This window comes from Sorex araneus, chromosome 2 (genome assembly GCF_027595985.1).
Source record: "Sorex araneus isolate mSorAra2 chromosome 2, mSorAra2.pri, whole genome shotgun sequence".
NCBI classification, from domain to species: domain Eukaryota; kingdom Metazoa; phylum Chordata; class Mammalia; order Eulipotyphla; family Soricidae; genus Sorex; species Sorex araneus.
This window is the reverse complement of record NC_073303.1, coordinates 293,221,793-293,237,344: the sequence shown is the minus strand read 5'-3', so window position 1 is coordinate 293,237,344 and position 15,552 is coordinate 293,221,793. Positions and strand designations below refer to the sequence as shown.

General features: G+C 43.9%; 1 protein-coding gene across 1 annotated transcript in view; it reads left to right on the top strand.

The window, feature by feature from the left end:
• Window positions 1–15,552, top strand: part of VPS8 (VPS8 subunit of CORVET complex) — a 262,990-nt gene that overhangs the window by 52,726 nt on the left and 194,712 nt on the right. The window contains exons 14-16 of the mRNA XM_004603039.2: window positions 1,713–1,793; window positions 5,462–5,632; window positions 14,988–15,062. Of these exons, the coding sequence (XP_004603096.2) occupies window positions 1,713–1,793; window positions 5,462–5,632; window positions 14,988–15,062 (327 nt within the window). The remainder of the gene's footprint in view (window positions 1–1,712; window positions 1,794–5,461; window positions 5,633–14,987; window positions 15,063–15,552) is intronic.

Genomic DNA, 15,552 nt, shown 5'->3' with positions numbered 1-15,552 from the left:
CTGTTGGTTTGTGACCTACTCTCAGCACACGCGAGATTAGGAGCAATTTAGTCCTGTCCTAACTTTCAGTTTCCGGTTGAGGACACCGAGAAAGAGTAAGTGGCTGACCCTGGGTCGCACAGCTATTAATAGTGGAACTTGCTCTCCTGGTCCCAGTTTCCCAAGTACTCAGTGTGGGGGTGGGGGCAGGGGCCGGGTGGGTGGTGCTGGAATGATCCTGGGGGTGGTCGGAGCTGTAAGTGCAATTGACAGGCGCTTCCCCTTTGTTCTTAGAGTAGGTTTCCAGGAGGCGGTTGAGTGATGCTTTTTCCTGAACACTGGGGTGGTAGGCCCTGTCCTCCGGAGCCCAGAGCACCCTTCTAAGGGAGATTACTCGGTGGAGGGAGGATGAATGCACAGATGTGCCCCCAATTTTAGGCCTCAGTTGTTTGTTACGGTGTCCACTGAGGTCAGCTCTGCACGCAGTTGGAAAAGAGGCATTGGGACTGCGGGAGAGAGGCGGTTATCTAGCCCTGTCCCTCCTAACTGGGCCCTGCCCCATACGGCACAGTGTAATTGAGTGTGTGTGGTGGTGGTGGGGGGGGGATTTGGCACTGAAGGCTCCTAACGCACAGCAACCAAAAGTTAATTCAAAATCAACCATGTAATGAATCCAAGGTGCTTCTGGCAGCCTATGGCCCGTGTTACATTTCTTGGGGGGCTGGAAGTGGGGGGAGGGAAAGGGGTTACAAGTGGGAAAAGCTTAAGGGGCCCCAATCTAGAACAGGCGCCCGAGGGAGTGCGCGGGAGCCCAGGTGGGCACGCGTGGTGAGAGTTTCGGGGGGCTCAGGACATCTGGTGCTGCCTCTGCTCCTTCGTGCTCTGACGCCCCGGGGCAGGGGAGGGTGGGAGATTACAGAGCATATGTGGGCGCTTGGAGAGATTAGACCAGCATTAAGGACCCTTCATGCAGTGCACCCCAGTTCTAACCCCCAGCACTGCACACAGTCCCTACAAACACCACCCTGACTGATCCCTGAACCCAGCCAGGATGAGCTCTGAACACTGCCATGTCTGCTCTGAACCCTCAGCAAAGGAACCCTCAGCAGAGAGTGTCTGTGTACATGTGAGCGACCCCGACACGTGTGGTTTGTTGGGAAATCTGGGGCTGTTTGAACTGTAAGACTGTTATACTGCAGAATTTCCTTATTTTCTTTTTGGGTCAGACCCAGCGATGCGCAGGGGTTACTCCTGGCTCTGCACCCAGGATTTACTCCTGGCGGTGCTTGGGGAACCATATAGGGTGTCAGGGATTGAATTCAGGTTGGCCGTGTGCAAGGCAAACACCCTACCTGCTGTGCTATCGCTCTGGCCCCGTACTGTAGAACTTTTGTTTAGCTTTATCACACTGTCTCCAATTCCAATTTAAGCTTTAACTCAAGCTAACTAGAGTCACTGATGTGATCCAATTTGGATTGCTCTGAATCACATTAGTGCCTTTGCCAATGCTAACAACCAGACCGTGGACCCGTTATACCTTGGATTTCGATATGAAGCATAGCGGGAATGGTTTCTTTTTAAAATTTGTTACACAGTAATCCTTTTATTTATCAATACTTTGGGCTTATCTGTACACACAACAGAAATGGTTTTCTAGGTGGCGTATAATTATTTTTAAAAAGTCCCTCAACCTGAAGCGCAAATATTTAGTTTGCTGTTATTTCATCATCCAGGTTAAGAGAGATGAATCGGGAGCAATACACGTTACTAAGCAAAAGCATCTCCACCTGTACTACGACCTCATCAACTTTACTGTGAGTATTGTTTAAATTTAATATCTGTGTTTAGTTGATGAATTGTTTTGAGTTCATGCTGTATTAAACCAGAACTTCTTTATAAGCCAGGATCCATAACATAGGGATAGAAGAGAAGTCCTTAAACTGAGTAAAACCTGAGTTTTGGGGGCCAGAATGATAATAGTGACAGGGCACTTGCCTTGCACATGGCCATCCCAGGTTCGATCCCAGCACCCCATCCGGTCTCCCGAGTCAGCCAGAGAATTGATCCCTGAGCACCGTGGGTAGATCCCAAAGACAGAAGTAAAACAAAACCACTCCTGAAATAAAGTGTGAGTTTAGTATGATACTCAGTTATTTTGTTTTAGTCTATTTCCTGAACGCTGGCAGAGCCAGGAAAGCTTTCTGTTTTCTTTTTTTTTTTTTTTTTTTCATTTTGGGTCACACCCAGCGTTGCACAGGGGTTACTCCTGTCTCTGCACTCAGGAATCACCCCTGGCGGTGCTCAGGGGACCATATGGGATGTTGGGAATCGAACCCAGGTCGGCCTCGTGCAAGGCAAATGCCCTACTCACTGTGCTATTGCTCCAGCCCAACTTTCTGTTTTCTTAATTGAAACATTTTTTAAAATCTAATCCCCGTGAATTACAGATATGAAGTTACTCACTATTATTATTCAGGCATTCAGTGTCCCAACGTAAGTCCCTGCAGCAGTGTCCGCCTCTCTCTACCAGTGTCTGAGCTTTTCATGCACCTCAGCCTGCCTCTGAGGCAGCAGGGGAAGTTCCTCTAAGGTCCTGATTACTGGAGTTCAGTGGTGCTTGGGTGGATTTCTTCTGGATCACTTCCTGGCTTTGTGTGTAAACACATCTTTATGCATCTGAGCGTGTTCTTACTGGTTCCCGAGCTTATTTGTACTTTTCCTGGGATGAAAAGCTTTACAGTTTTCTCTCTGTCATGTATTATAGTCTTGACATGTTTTGGCTTTAAAAAAGCTGCTTAAAATAACATGAAACTGACACCCAAGGACAGTAGAGACAGGTTCATGGCTGGAAGCCTGCCTCATGAGCTGGGGGAGAAGGCAGCTGGGATGGAGAAGGGATCACTAAGTTAATGATGATTGGAGGGATAGTTCGGGATGGGAGATGTGTGCAGAAAGTAGATAAAGGACCAAATGTGATAGCCTTTCAGTGTCTGTATTGCAAACCATAATGCCCAAAAGTAGAGAGAGAGTATGGGGGAAATTGTCTGCCATAGAGGCAGGGGGAGGGGTGGGATACATTGGTGTTGGAAAATGTGCACTGGTGGAGGGATGGGTGTTTGATCATTGTATGACTGAAACACAAACATGAAAGCTTTGTATATCACAGTGATTCAATAAAAAAATAAATAAAAGCATAATCATAAAAAACAAAAAAAATAATAAAATACATTATTTAAAAAATAAAGCTGTTTAACTTTGTTGTCAGGTTTTTTCTTTCACCAAATAGCACCCTAATTCTTCAGCTAGTATAATTATGACATTTCTAGGTTGCTTCTGGCATGTCATTCTCTGGTTCCCATTGGGGTATCCTGCCTATGCATGAATATAGGTGACCCTATATTATAAAGTAATAGCTCATTTTTTAATACAAAAACTAATATAAGTTTTCTCCCCAAATGTGATAATACTTAATTTTTTAGGCTGAATAAAATAGATCTTTTCTTCATATGGTTTATTAATTTAATTGCCTCAGTTTTACCTGTAGACTATTGATTTAGAAATACATTTTTTCTGTACACATTTTATGGGATAATTTTGTTTAGATTCTTCCTGCACATATGAGAAATCATGTCTTTATCAAAACCAGAACCTTTGTTGATTCATCTTAGCTCAGTTTTCATCTCCCTCACTTGTCTAGGCTTTTTAAGATAGAGTAGCTTTAAAAATCTAGAATATGATTCTATTCTAGAAATATTTTCCTACAAGAATAGTAGCTGTTCTCCTAAGAGTATAACTTAAGTCATTATTTTAATTTTCCTTGTGGATTATTTATATGACCATTAATTACATTGTTTAGAAATGTTTAGTAAATGATCTTTTAAGAACTCAATCACAACAATTTCTACACTTGTGATTGTGAGTCCTATCTCAGGATAATTGCTAAACCTGAGCTCTTTTATCTTAACCAGGTTACTTTTGAAAGCATCTTTGAATTAGCACTAAGGTTTTATAGGGCAAATAATATATCTTTCCTAAATGACAGTCTTTTTAAAATAATCAAGAGAGTACTTTACAAGAACTTCTCATAAAAGATTTGAGCAACAAACTATTTCCTGGGAGAATTAAAAAAAAGAACAACCAAAAAGTCAAATCTTTATTTTATAGTAATCACAATATGGTGGTAGGGCATATTTTTATTTTAGAAGAAAATAGGAATACTTCCAGTTTGGTTGTCTTTGACATCAGTTAACATAGACTAAGGGTATCAGTAAACAGGCAGACCATAAAGTTCAAGCCTAGGGAAGCACTTTGTTCCGCATCAGTTCTTCTGGACTCTTTCTTCAGAAGAGATTCAATTTGAAAAAAAGTTGAGAATAAATGTCCTGTACATAATCCCAAATTTAACAAAGTGACATCCTTCAGGAGCTATTTAGCATTCTTATTAAGCTAATTAATTTCGAAATGATAACGTTACCTATGGGCTGGAGCGATAGCACAGCGGGTAGGGCGTTTGCCTTGCACGCAGCTGACCCGGATTCGATTCCTCCGTCCCTCTCGGAGAGCCCGGCAAGCTACACAGAGTATCCAGTCCACACAGCAGAGCCTGATAAGCTACCCGTGACGTATTTGATATGCCAAAAACAGTAACAACAAGTCTCATAGTGGAGACGTTACCGGTGCCCACTCGAGCAAATCGATGAGCAATGGGACGACAGTGACAGTGACAGTGTTACCTATTAAAGAAAATTCAACGGCGTGGAGAAGTAGAGATAACAGAGAACTCTCCCATAATTCGTAGGGAGATTCTGAAGGAAAAGTGTATTATACATGGCATCACTTGCATGCTAACAATTAACTTCGGGTTATCTATGTTTATGAGGTTTAATTTGTCCAATTGTTTCGTTAATACCATCAAAACTAGGCATGCAACATTTGTCACATTGCATACTTGGCACTTGTGAAAATTTCACTGTCATTGTCACTGTCATCCCGTTGCTCATCAATTTGCTCGAGGGAGTACCAGTAATGTCTTCATCGTGAGACTTGTTGTTACTGCTTTTGGCATATCGAATATGCCATGGGTAGCTTGCCAGGCTCTCCCCTGCAGGTGGGATACTCTTGGTAGCTTGCCGGGCTCTCCGAGAGGGACGGAGGAATTGAGCCAGCCCGGGTTGGCTGCATGCAAGGCAAACAGCCTACCTGCTGTGCTATCGCTCCAGTGAAAATTTACCTCTTAAAATTATCTTCTAACAGTCAATGCATCCTGTACTACCTGCTGACGCCCTTAGTGAGCCATCTGTGAAGGTTCATCTATGCGTCATCTTGGTGCCATGCGGTGCACCTATTGTTCTTGTTTTACTTGTGTGGTCAAGTTTATGTCCTGTCCTTCCTGTGGATTAGCCAGTCACGAGTAGCCATGTTTTCTTGTCCTGAATGCTGTCAGAATGGACTGACTTTGTTCCTCTGTGTGCTTGAATCGCAGTGGATAAACTCACGCACACTTGTGCTCTTGGACAGCGTGGAGAAGTTGCACGTGATTGATCGGCAAACTCAAGAGGAATTGGAAACTGTGGAGATCTCAGAAGTGCAGCTGGTCTACAATAGCAGCCATTTCAAGTCACTCGCCACTGGAGGAAATGTCAGCCAGGCCCTGGTAAGGCTGGTTTGTTGTCTTGGCACGGCTTTGATGCACTTGGTGTGTAGAACTAGAAGCCATGAGTCTTGGAGTGTGTCTTTAGAAGTCGCTAAGATCAGGCTAAAGAGATAGTCCAAGGGTTAGGGGCATCTGATCCAGGTTCAGTCCCTGGCATCGTATGGTCCTCTGAGCATCACTGTGTGTCGTCCTGAAGGCCCTGGAATACCGCTGTGGCCTTGGATGCCCCCTTGCAATGTAAGGATGTCCTGGTGGTTCCTGGCACCACAGTCCCAAGCACTCAGTGGCATCTCCCCAAATGTATTGGGAATAGGTAGGACTAGTGTAATTACTGCTCTGGTTCCCGCTAATAAATCTGGAAAGCTAGATCAGAAATGTTGGAATGATTTCCAAGTCCCTTAATCACCTCTTAGGACAAAGCACATGGATATTAATAGGCTCAGGAGGAGAGATAGCACAGAAGGTAAGGGGCTCACCCTGTAAGGAGTGGACCCCAGTTCAATCCCCAGCACCCCATAAGGTCTTCTGTGCACTGCCAGGATCACACTGAGCACAGAACAAGGAGTAATTCCTGAGCACTGCTGGAATTGCGGGTTTGGCCGAAAAACGAAACAGAAGACTATTTTAACACCTGCTCTCCAATTGAAGATAACTGTGTGTGAAAAAAGAAGAAAGACACAACATAAAATGAGAAAATTTATTTCAAACGGGTTTAAAACACATAGGAATAGTGGACAAGGCCATAATATTTATACTAACTACAGATCATTTGTCCAAAAAGTTAGAGAAAGACAGCGGAGATAATTAAATGATACAAATTTAACTTCTGTGGGTAAAAACTATAGTGCTTGCGATGAGAATACACTGAATATAGCTAAAGACAGAGAAATCATAGTAGGAAAAAAAAAAGCTTAATGTACTTGACGATATAACAATAGAATCTGTCCAGAATGAAGCCAAAAGGGAAAAAATGCTTTTAAAAAATAGCTATGAGATAGCATCAAGTAGCCAAATATATGTGTATTTGAAATCTCTGAAGGAGAGAGAGGAAGGGGGGAGCAGAGGAAGAATAATGGTTAAAGATTCCAGGCTATGAACATACATATTCAGGAAGCTCAATATATAATGAAGAAATAAGGCTCAGGAGTAAAACAGAACCATATATAGATTAATCAAAATGAGTAATAAAGAGAAAAAATGTTCAGGCTGCCAGAGAGGGGAAAACCACATTAAATGCAGAGGAGCAACAGAAGATTGAGAGCAGATTTTGTCAGAAATAATCTCCATCAGTCTGTGAAGAAGCTATGCAAATGGTCAGCAGACATATGACCAGATACTCAGTGTTATTACGCACCGGGGAAATTCAAATCAAAACTGCAGTGAAATGCCCTGCGTGGCCGCTGGCATGGCCAGCACTAAAAAACCCACACGTGTTGACGGTGCTGCGGGCACTGTAAAATGATGCGGCTGCCGTGGAGACATGCTGGCTGTCCCCACAGCCTGCGTGTGGTAAACTCGGAGTGGTGAAATCGGAGATTCCAGGAGCAGTTCTACTCTTCGGCCTCCACCAAACATAAATGAAAACGCAAATACTTGTACTGAAAAGTTCATCGTCACATAGCCCCATAGTGGAAACAATCGTCTTTAAAAAGAAAAAGATTATTATTGAAAAATGTTTATTGTGTTTTAGGTAATATGTTTGCGATGGTGTTAATATTTATGGAGAAATTCCTTTTGTTTTGGCGGTGTGTTTGCAGTCCTGTCGGTGGTAGGGTTTCATGCATCAAGCATTCAGCACCACCCCCTTCATCAGTGTCCATCCTCTCCTCTTTCTTTGTCCTGGTCTCCTCCGCACCCCTGTCTCCCTGCCCTGGGGTTTCCTGCTGAAGACTCAGTTCTTCGTGGGAAGAGTCTTCATGTCCACCAGCGGCTAACTGGTAAAGTGGGCACTAGTCATATAATCGAAAGTGGTCCTGCGCAGCACGGGTAATACTGACCCAGCTACAGCATGGACGAGCCCCAGGAGTACGATTAGGAAAGAAGCCGTACGGAAAACCCCCGTGCTTGATCCTTTCCCCCACTCTTTTTCTTTTTCTTAAATTCCTCTCCTTTCTTTGTTGTTGCTGCTGTTACTCGGGCCCGCCCTGTGGTCCTAGAGCCTGGACTCACGGCTGTGGCCTACAGAGCATGCTGACGCCCCGTAGCCATCTCTCCACCCCTGCTTGGCTCTGTTAGCATGCAGTGTCCATGAAGGCTCTTAGTGACATAGTTGAGTGGGTTCAGAAGTGCACGTGGGGCTTAGGTGGACGTGGATAGAGGGGATCTTTGTGGAGGGAATGGAAATGTACTAGAACTAGATTTGCTTTGTGGTTAAATAACTGTGAATTTACTAGAAAACAATGAATTATGCACTTAGTGCATCTTACTATGTGAAATATATCTCAGTACATCTTACTCTGTGAAATATATAAAAGTCAAAAGCAACTGACTTTTAAAAAAGTACAAAGTACATTTTGCAATGTTTGTGAAATACAGAAATAATATGTATGACCAAAATAATACATAGCAGCAAAGAGAGGAATGGAAATATGTAAGTTTTTTACAGTATACATAAAATAGTCTGTTATTAAGTGTAAACAGATAAGTTACGTATTGTAAACCCAAAACAGTCACTGAAAAGGAAGTATAACTAATAGGTCTATAATAGTGACAAAATGGTACATTAAAAAGCTAGTAAATTTTATAAGCGTTAAAAAAATAGTACAAGTAGAAAAGGAGTACTAAGTTAATAAAATAAATTCATTAATTTATTAAAATTTAATGTATTAAGTGAATTGTTTTGATAACAGATTATACATATTAATAAATAGTCATTAATTAGAAATACCTTTGGGTATTACTGATGTGAGTAATTAGTATTAACAATAATTGCTTTTCTGAATTAATAAGATAATCTAAATCTGAATGAAAACAGTCTAAACATTTTAATTAAAAGCCAGAGATTGTCAAACTGGATTTAAACAAAGCAAGACCCAGTTACAAAGACATAGATAAATTAAAAGTATAAAGAGAAAAAGACGCAACATGCAAACTTCAGTCATTGGAATAGTTATATTAATATCAAATTAAATATATTTCAAAGTAGGCAATAGAAAAATCAAAACAGCACGGCTACCTAAAACACTATATAGATTCACTGAAGTCCCTGTCAGAATTCTCACGGCACTTTCCAGGGGCATGAAGTGAATACTGTTAAAATTTGTAGGGGGAGTGAGCTCAAAGGGCTGAGTCCAGGCTCTTCAGGAGGGAGGCCTGGGTTTGAGCCTCAGCATCTTGTGGTCTCTTGAGTCCCGAGCCCAGAGTAGACAGATGTGGCCCAGAAATGGAAAAAAAAAAAACCCTTTTTTATGAAGTAATAAAATTCCCAAATAAGGTATTTTTGAGGAAAAAAAAAAAGAAGATGATGGGAAGCTTTGCATTCCTTAACTTTAAATTCTATTGTTTTAATAAAACCGTGGCACTGGATTGAAGGCAGATCTTAACTGATGGAATAGAATTCGAGAACCCAGAGAGAAATACTCAGATTTGTGGGCATTCAGTCTGTGACAAAAACGTTGATGCATGAAATAGGGCAAGGAACAGTCTTAACAAATGGTGCTAGGAAAAGCGGCTAACAACATGCAAAATATGAATGTTACTCATAATTTGGATTATGCACTTAGTGAATCTTAGTATGTTAGATATAAACTTTAATTCAGAATTAGAAGTTAATTCAGAGTGCGTCTCAGACCTAGATATTAGGCCCAAATCCACAAAATACGTTGAGGAAAACATAGTTCCCGTGTTACCTCTGAAGAGGTAACTTTTAATGATTCAGTACCACTGGCCAAGAAGGCAGAAGCAAAAATAAATGGACTGCATCAAAAGAAAAAGTTTCTTCACTGCAAGAAATGATGTTTAAAATAAAAAGACATACTACTCATTGAAAAAAAGTGCTCATCATATGCTAATGGGGCTGGAGCGATAGCACAGGGCTTGGCCATTCGCCTTTCACGCAGCCGACCTGAGTTCTATTCCTCCGGCCCCTCGGAGAGCCCGGCAAGCTACCGAGAGTATTGAGCCCTCGAGGCAGAGCCTGGCAAGCTACCTGTGCGTATTGGATATGCCAAAAACCATAACAATAAGTCTCTCAATGAGAGACGTTACTGGTGCCCGCTTGAACAAATCGATGACAGTGACAGTGATGTATGCTAATATGACAAAAATGCTAATAATAAATACGATCAACAACAAAAAAATTCAACCACACAATCAAATGAGAAGAGGAGATAGACAGATATTTTCCCCACAGAGGCCTCCATGTGGTCAGTAGGCAAATGCAAAGTGTTCAGCATCTTTGATTATTAGGGAAACGCAGATCAAAACGACAATGATGTATCCCCCACACCAGTGAAAAAGGGCTACCTCAGAAAGGCTGGAAACAGCCAGTGCCGGCAGGGTTGTGGGACTCAAATACTGTTGATGGGACTGTGGTCAGGTTTACTCAGTGGAGAACAGAACAGAGAGCTCTCAAAACATTAGAAACTGGGGGCTGGAGTGATAATACAGCGGTTAGGGCATTTGCCTTGCACGCGGCCGACTCGGGTTCGATACTCAGCATCCCATATGGTGCCCTGAGCATTGCCAGGAGTAATTCCTGGGTGAAGAGCCAGGAGTAACCCCTGAGCATCTCTGGGTGTGACCCCCTCTCCAAAAAAAAAAAAAATTAGAAACTTGACTCAGTGATTTCTGCTTCCTGGCATCAACCCCCAATGCACAAAAACTTTAATTTGAAAAAGTGTTTGCACACCTATGGTCACTGCAGCCCTATAGTACAGTAGTAAAGATCTGGAAATCTCAAGATTTCCTCATGCGTTGCCTAACAACTCATGGAAATAAAAAATACTTTGAAGTGTAGAAACAGTGGAATCCTACTCAAGCTATAGGAAAAGATGAGATTTTTCAGGCTGTTGCAACTTGGATGGAACTAGCGGGTGTGTGCTGAGCAAAGTGAATCAGAGAGAAGAGAACCAATGTCAAATGAAGGAAAAAGAAAATGATAGTGTTATAGTATTTAAGTTCAGTAAATGAAGTCTGAAGACAGTATGACACAGAGAGTTAGACAAGGAACCATGCTGAGACTTGGCCTGCAGAGCTGAGTCTGCTAGTGGCAGGGGGGGCTGAGAAGGGACCGAGAGACAGTGGTGGAGAGATGTTAGCACTGTAAGTGGGTGTGGTGCAGTGACACTGTTTGCCTAAAACAGTAACGCTCCTGTAGATCACGCTGCTTCAACAGTAATAATAATAATAATAATAGTAATAGTAATAGAGAGTCTGAGTGTCTCTGCCATGTGTTCCTCAGCTTTGTAATGGTTCGACATACACATTTTTGCATTTACCACAGGGCAAGAGCAATATGCATTCAATAGAAACACATCATGTTTGGAATTTGGGTCTTTTTTTCAAGCTGTTGATACGCAGGATGATCCTCTCATTGGACCCTGGGCAGCACAGGAGCTGCAGCCCCGTGGCCACACAGTCGCAAGGGAAAGCAGTTGATAGTACAGAGTGGACAGTAGTAAGCGAATTATATGAGATATCCAAGGTTTTGTTTTTTTTTTGTTTGTTTGTTTGTTTGCTTTTTGGGTCACACCCGGCGATGCACAGGGGTTACTCCTGGCTCTGCACTTAGGAATCACCCCTGGCGGTGCTCAGGGGACCATATGGGATACTGGGTATCGAACCCGGGTTGGCCGCGTGCAAGGCAAATGCCCTTCCCGCTGTGCTATCACTCCAGCCCCCAGAGATATCCAAGGTTTTATGTTAGATGATTTTACCTAGCTGTAGGCTCGCTAAGACTGTTTAAGATGGATAGGCTAATCCTTGAGGTATATTAAATGTATTTTTGACTCCTAGTATTTATGATGGGTTTATTGGGATATAATCTCACTGTAATTCACCAAACTGGCTAAATACATCAGAGAAATTAAATGCCTTCCTATTAAGAAGCACCACTCCCTTCATCAAAGCCCCACTCCCTTTCCTTAAAGATTCTATTTAAGGAAAAATTAAAAAGCAGTAATTCTACAAAATTTTGAGAAGAATAAAAAGAAACTCATAACCTTTAACGAATCAGGTAGCTTGAGGCTTGAGAGATAATACAGAGGTTAAGGCACTTGCCTTGAATCCTGCAGACCCTGATTTGACTTTCTGGCACCATACATGGTCCCCTGAGTACCATCAGGGGTCACTCTTGAGCACAGAGCCCCAAGCACAGCAGAGAGTGGCCCAGTACCACCCCCCACCCCACCCCCAAATTTGGATAACATAGTTATACACAACTCTTTGTTTGAGGGGTATCATTTCACACCTGTTTGAAGTGTTATGTTACCCACCTCTGAATCAGCACCAAAGTACTAGTAACCTTCCACCACCATCCATTGAGCCTTCCATTGCAGGTAACTCTTCAGAAAGGCCACTATAACTGATCAAGAGGTCAGTGATCATGAAACTAGACAAAGACATCGTCATAACATCTCCATTGTGAGACTTGTTGTTACTGTTTTTGGCATATCAAAGACGCCACGGGGAGCTTGCCAGGCTCTGCCATGTGGGCAGGATACTCTCGGTAGCTTGCCGGGCTCTCCGAGAGGGACGGAAGAATCGAACCTGGGTCGGCTGCGTGCAAGGCAAATGCCCTACCCACTGTGCTGTTGCTGCAGCCCAGACAAAGACATTATAATAAACAATAGCAGAGACCTATTTTCTCATAGCATAGAAGTAAGTAAGAGTCCTCAAAATGTTAGCAAAGAGAAACCAGCAGTGTATACAAAAAAACAGTTAGGATCCAGGGATGTTTTCCAAAGCAAGCAAGATCTGTTTACCGCGAGAAAACAGTATGGTTGCTTTCACCATGTTGGTTGACTATAAAAGGAAAACTAATACTTCTGAAAAGATACAGAAAAGCATTTGCAGCGTTCACTTCATATTCCAGGGCAAGCGCTTAGCAAACTGGAGATTGAAAAGGATTACCATGCCTTCAATTTGCCAATCAACATGAGTAAACCAACATCATAGTTGACATAGCCCTGTCAAAAACAAAGCCAAGCCCTCTTCTCTGCAAGTCTCCTCTGGAGAAAATGTTGAAGGCACAAGGACATGTTGAAAGGTTCCATATTGCTGCAGTTAGCCAAGATCCAGAGAGTGAGAAGGAGTGTGTGGGCTTCTTTAGTAAATGAAGTTCCAGAAACAGAAAGAACTCTGTGCTGGGGGGGGGGGGGGTCGCTCAGTGGTAGCCTACTTGCCTTGCACGAGGCCCTGGGTTTGATCCCTGGCACTGCATCAGGGGAGGGCCTGGGGGCGGGGGGACATCAGAAAAGCAAAAGGAGAAAGGACTGAGGAAGGGGACCGGAGGGAGAGTGCTTAGGGCTGAGTCACACTCAGTGGCGTGGGTTCAGGCCCCTGGCATTGCGGGGTCCGTGGTTCCCCAAGCACCACTGGAAGCACCTCTGGGTTCAGAGATAAGATTAGCACCACTGGCTGTGATCCCTCCCCCCCCAAAAAAAAAACAAACCAAAAGAGGCTGAGGAAGATGGAGACCGACTTAGACATGAGAGGTGATTAGGAGACATCAGCCAGAACCAATATGCGCCCGCTAATTCAGACAAATGAAATGTAGAAGAAACAAAACCACAAAATCGCAACATTTGTCATTTGAGACCAGTTGAAATCCAAACGCTAATTGGATATTTGATACTGAGGAAGGATTCCTAATTTTTCAAAGTATGTTAATGAATGACCGTGACGAGGGCTGGGAGGGCTGGTCCCCATGTGGGGGGCTCTCCCGAGTACCACATGTTTGCCCTAGCGCTGAGGGGGGTGTCTCCCCGCCCCCGCCCCCGGCAGGAGAGCCTATTTATAAAGCGGTTCTGTTAAAAGGGACTTATTTTGCATGTAACTGAATCGCGTGGTCGGAGGGGGCCCAGGTTGGGCCTCCGCGGTAGTGCCGGTCCTGGCTCTGTGCGCGGAGGTCACTCCCGGCGGTGCTCAGAGGACCAGGTGCGGTGCCGGGGATGAAACCACATGCACTAAATTTTCATAAATGAAATCCCCAAGAACCTGAAGAGCTCTTCAAAGTTAATCTGTTCCAGGGGCCTTGGCGGGAACTCTGGATGAGATGAGATAAGATAGGAGCTCATCATGTCAGCCCCAGTACCTTTGGGTTTGTCTTTAAGGTTTCATAAAGCAGAGTTTAAAAATTACCGCAGCTATTATCGATCACGGATCTACTGGGGGATCTGTAAGTATCGCGCACATTTGAACTTCACAGAAAGCGTGCGTCCCTTTCCAGCGGCGGGCAAACTTAACGTCGAGCCTGAAGCCGCTTCGAGCTCAGGCCCAGCAGGCGGGAGGGTGGGCGATGACAGCCCCGTTTGGCGGGCCAGTTGCTCTCGTTTCTGTTTCTTGTTCTGCGCTGGCTCCCATGCACTGTACTGCTGTCCTGTTCCTCGTGTGTTTTAGGTTGACATGTATCTCACAGAAACATCTGCTTGCCTTTTCGTTTCTTTTAGATTTTATGGCCGCACCTGGCAGAGCTCGGGGGGCGGGGGGGGCTACTCCCAGCTCTGTGCTTGGGGATCATTCCCCGTGGTGCTTGTGGGGCCACGTGGTGCCAGGGATGGAACCCTGGCTTCCTGGGTCCTCCATGCAAACAGCCCGCTTCTGTGTGTCTCTCTCTCTCTCCCTCTCTCCCTCCTCCCCCCACCCCCCGTCCTGGTCCACAGAACCATTTCAGTCAGCCCAGTTCTCCTTGTCAGTCGACTTGCAAGTTTTTCCTTTAGACTTAGAAGTTGGCACGTGGGGCTGGATAGCACAGCGGGTAGGACGTTTGCCTTGCCCAGCATCCCATATGGTCCCCCGAGCACCGCCAGGAGTAATTCCTGAGTGCATGAGCCAGGAGTAACCCTTGTGCATTGCCAGGTGTGACCCAAAAAGCAAAAAAACAACAACAACAAAAAAGAAGTTGGCATGTTCCTCTTTCCCCTATATTATTCCAAACAACTAACAGAGCATGTGCAGGAGGAGGGTCACATGGGGCCTTTTGTCTTTTCTGCCATTTCCACTGATGCAAGAACCACACTCCCATCCTGCTTCCCCCCACCCCCACCCCATGCCCCCATTTATGGGACGAAGCTGTGTGGATTAAAACGTTGTCTGTAACTGATACGCCTTAAAACATCGTGAGACTTGTGACGCAAGCTATTATTAACAACCGCCCCCCCCCCCCATGCCCCTGGCTTTTTTTGGTTTGTTTTAGGCTCTGGTTGGAGAGAAGGCTTGTTATCAATCCATCAGCAGCTATGGTGGCCAGATCTTTTATTTGGGGACAAAAGTAAGCTCTTTCACTTGGTACCTTGGTGATTGTTGGTGACGGGAGAGGTGGGGAGGGAGGCGATCCTGGTGGGAATAATCCAAAATAATCTAAAACGTTTGTGAGTCAGAGTTTTTTTAGCTAGCCAATTTTTCTCCCCCCATACACAAACCTTTCCGTTCATCTGGGTTCTGAGAGGATGCCTATTTTTCTTGATTCATGGATATGCTTTCATATTCTTTCTTCACGTTTATATTTTTGTGACCAGGAGGAGACCTTATCTTGTATATTTGTCTCCTAATAAGATGACCTTTAGCTTTGATTAGTTTAGGAGTTTTAAAGCGCACCGAAGCATTTGCTTTGCAGAGACTCAATCAGTGGAGTCAGAACTGTTAGTGCGTTGATTTGTTTCTGTGTTTTTTTTTTTAAAGCAATTGGTTTTATGAGGAAAAATCCCTTTTATATCAATGTTTAAGACAGTGTCAAGTTTGTACAGGAGATGGGACCTTTC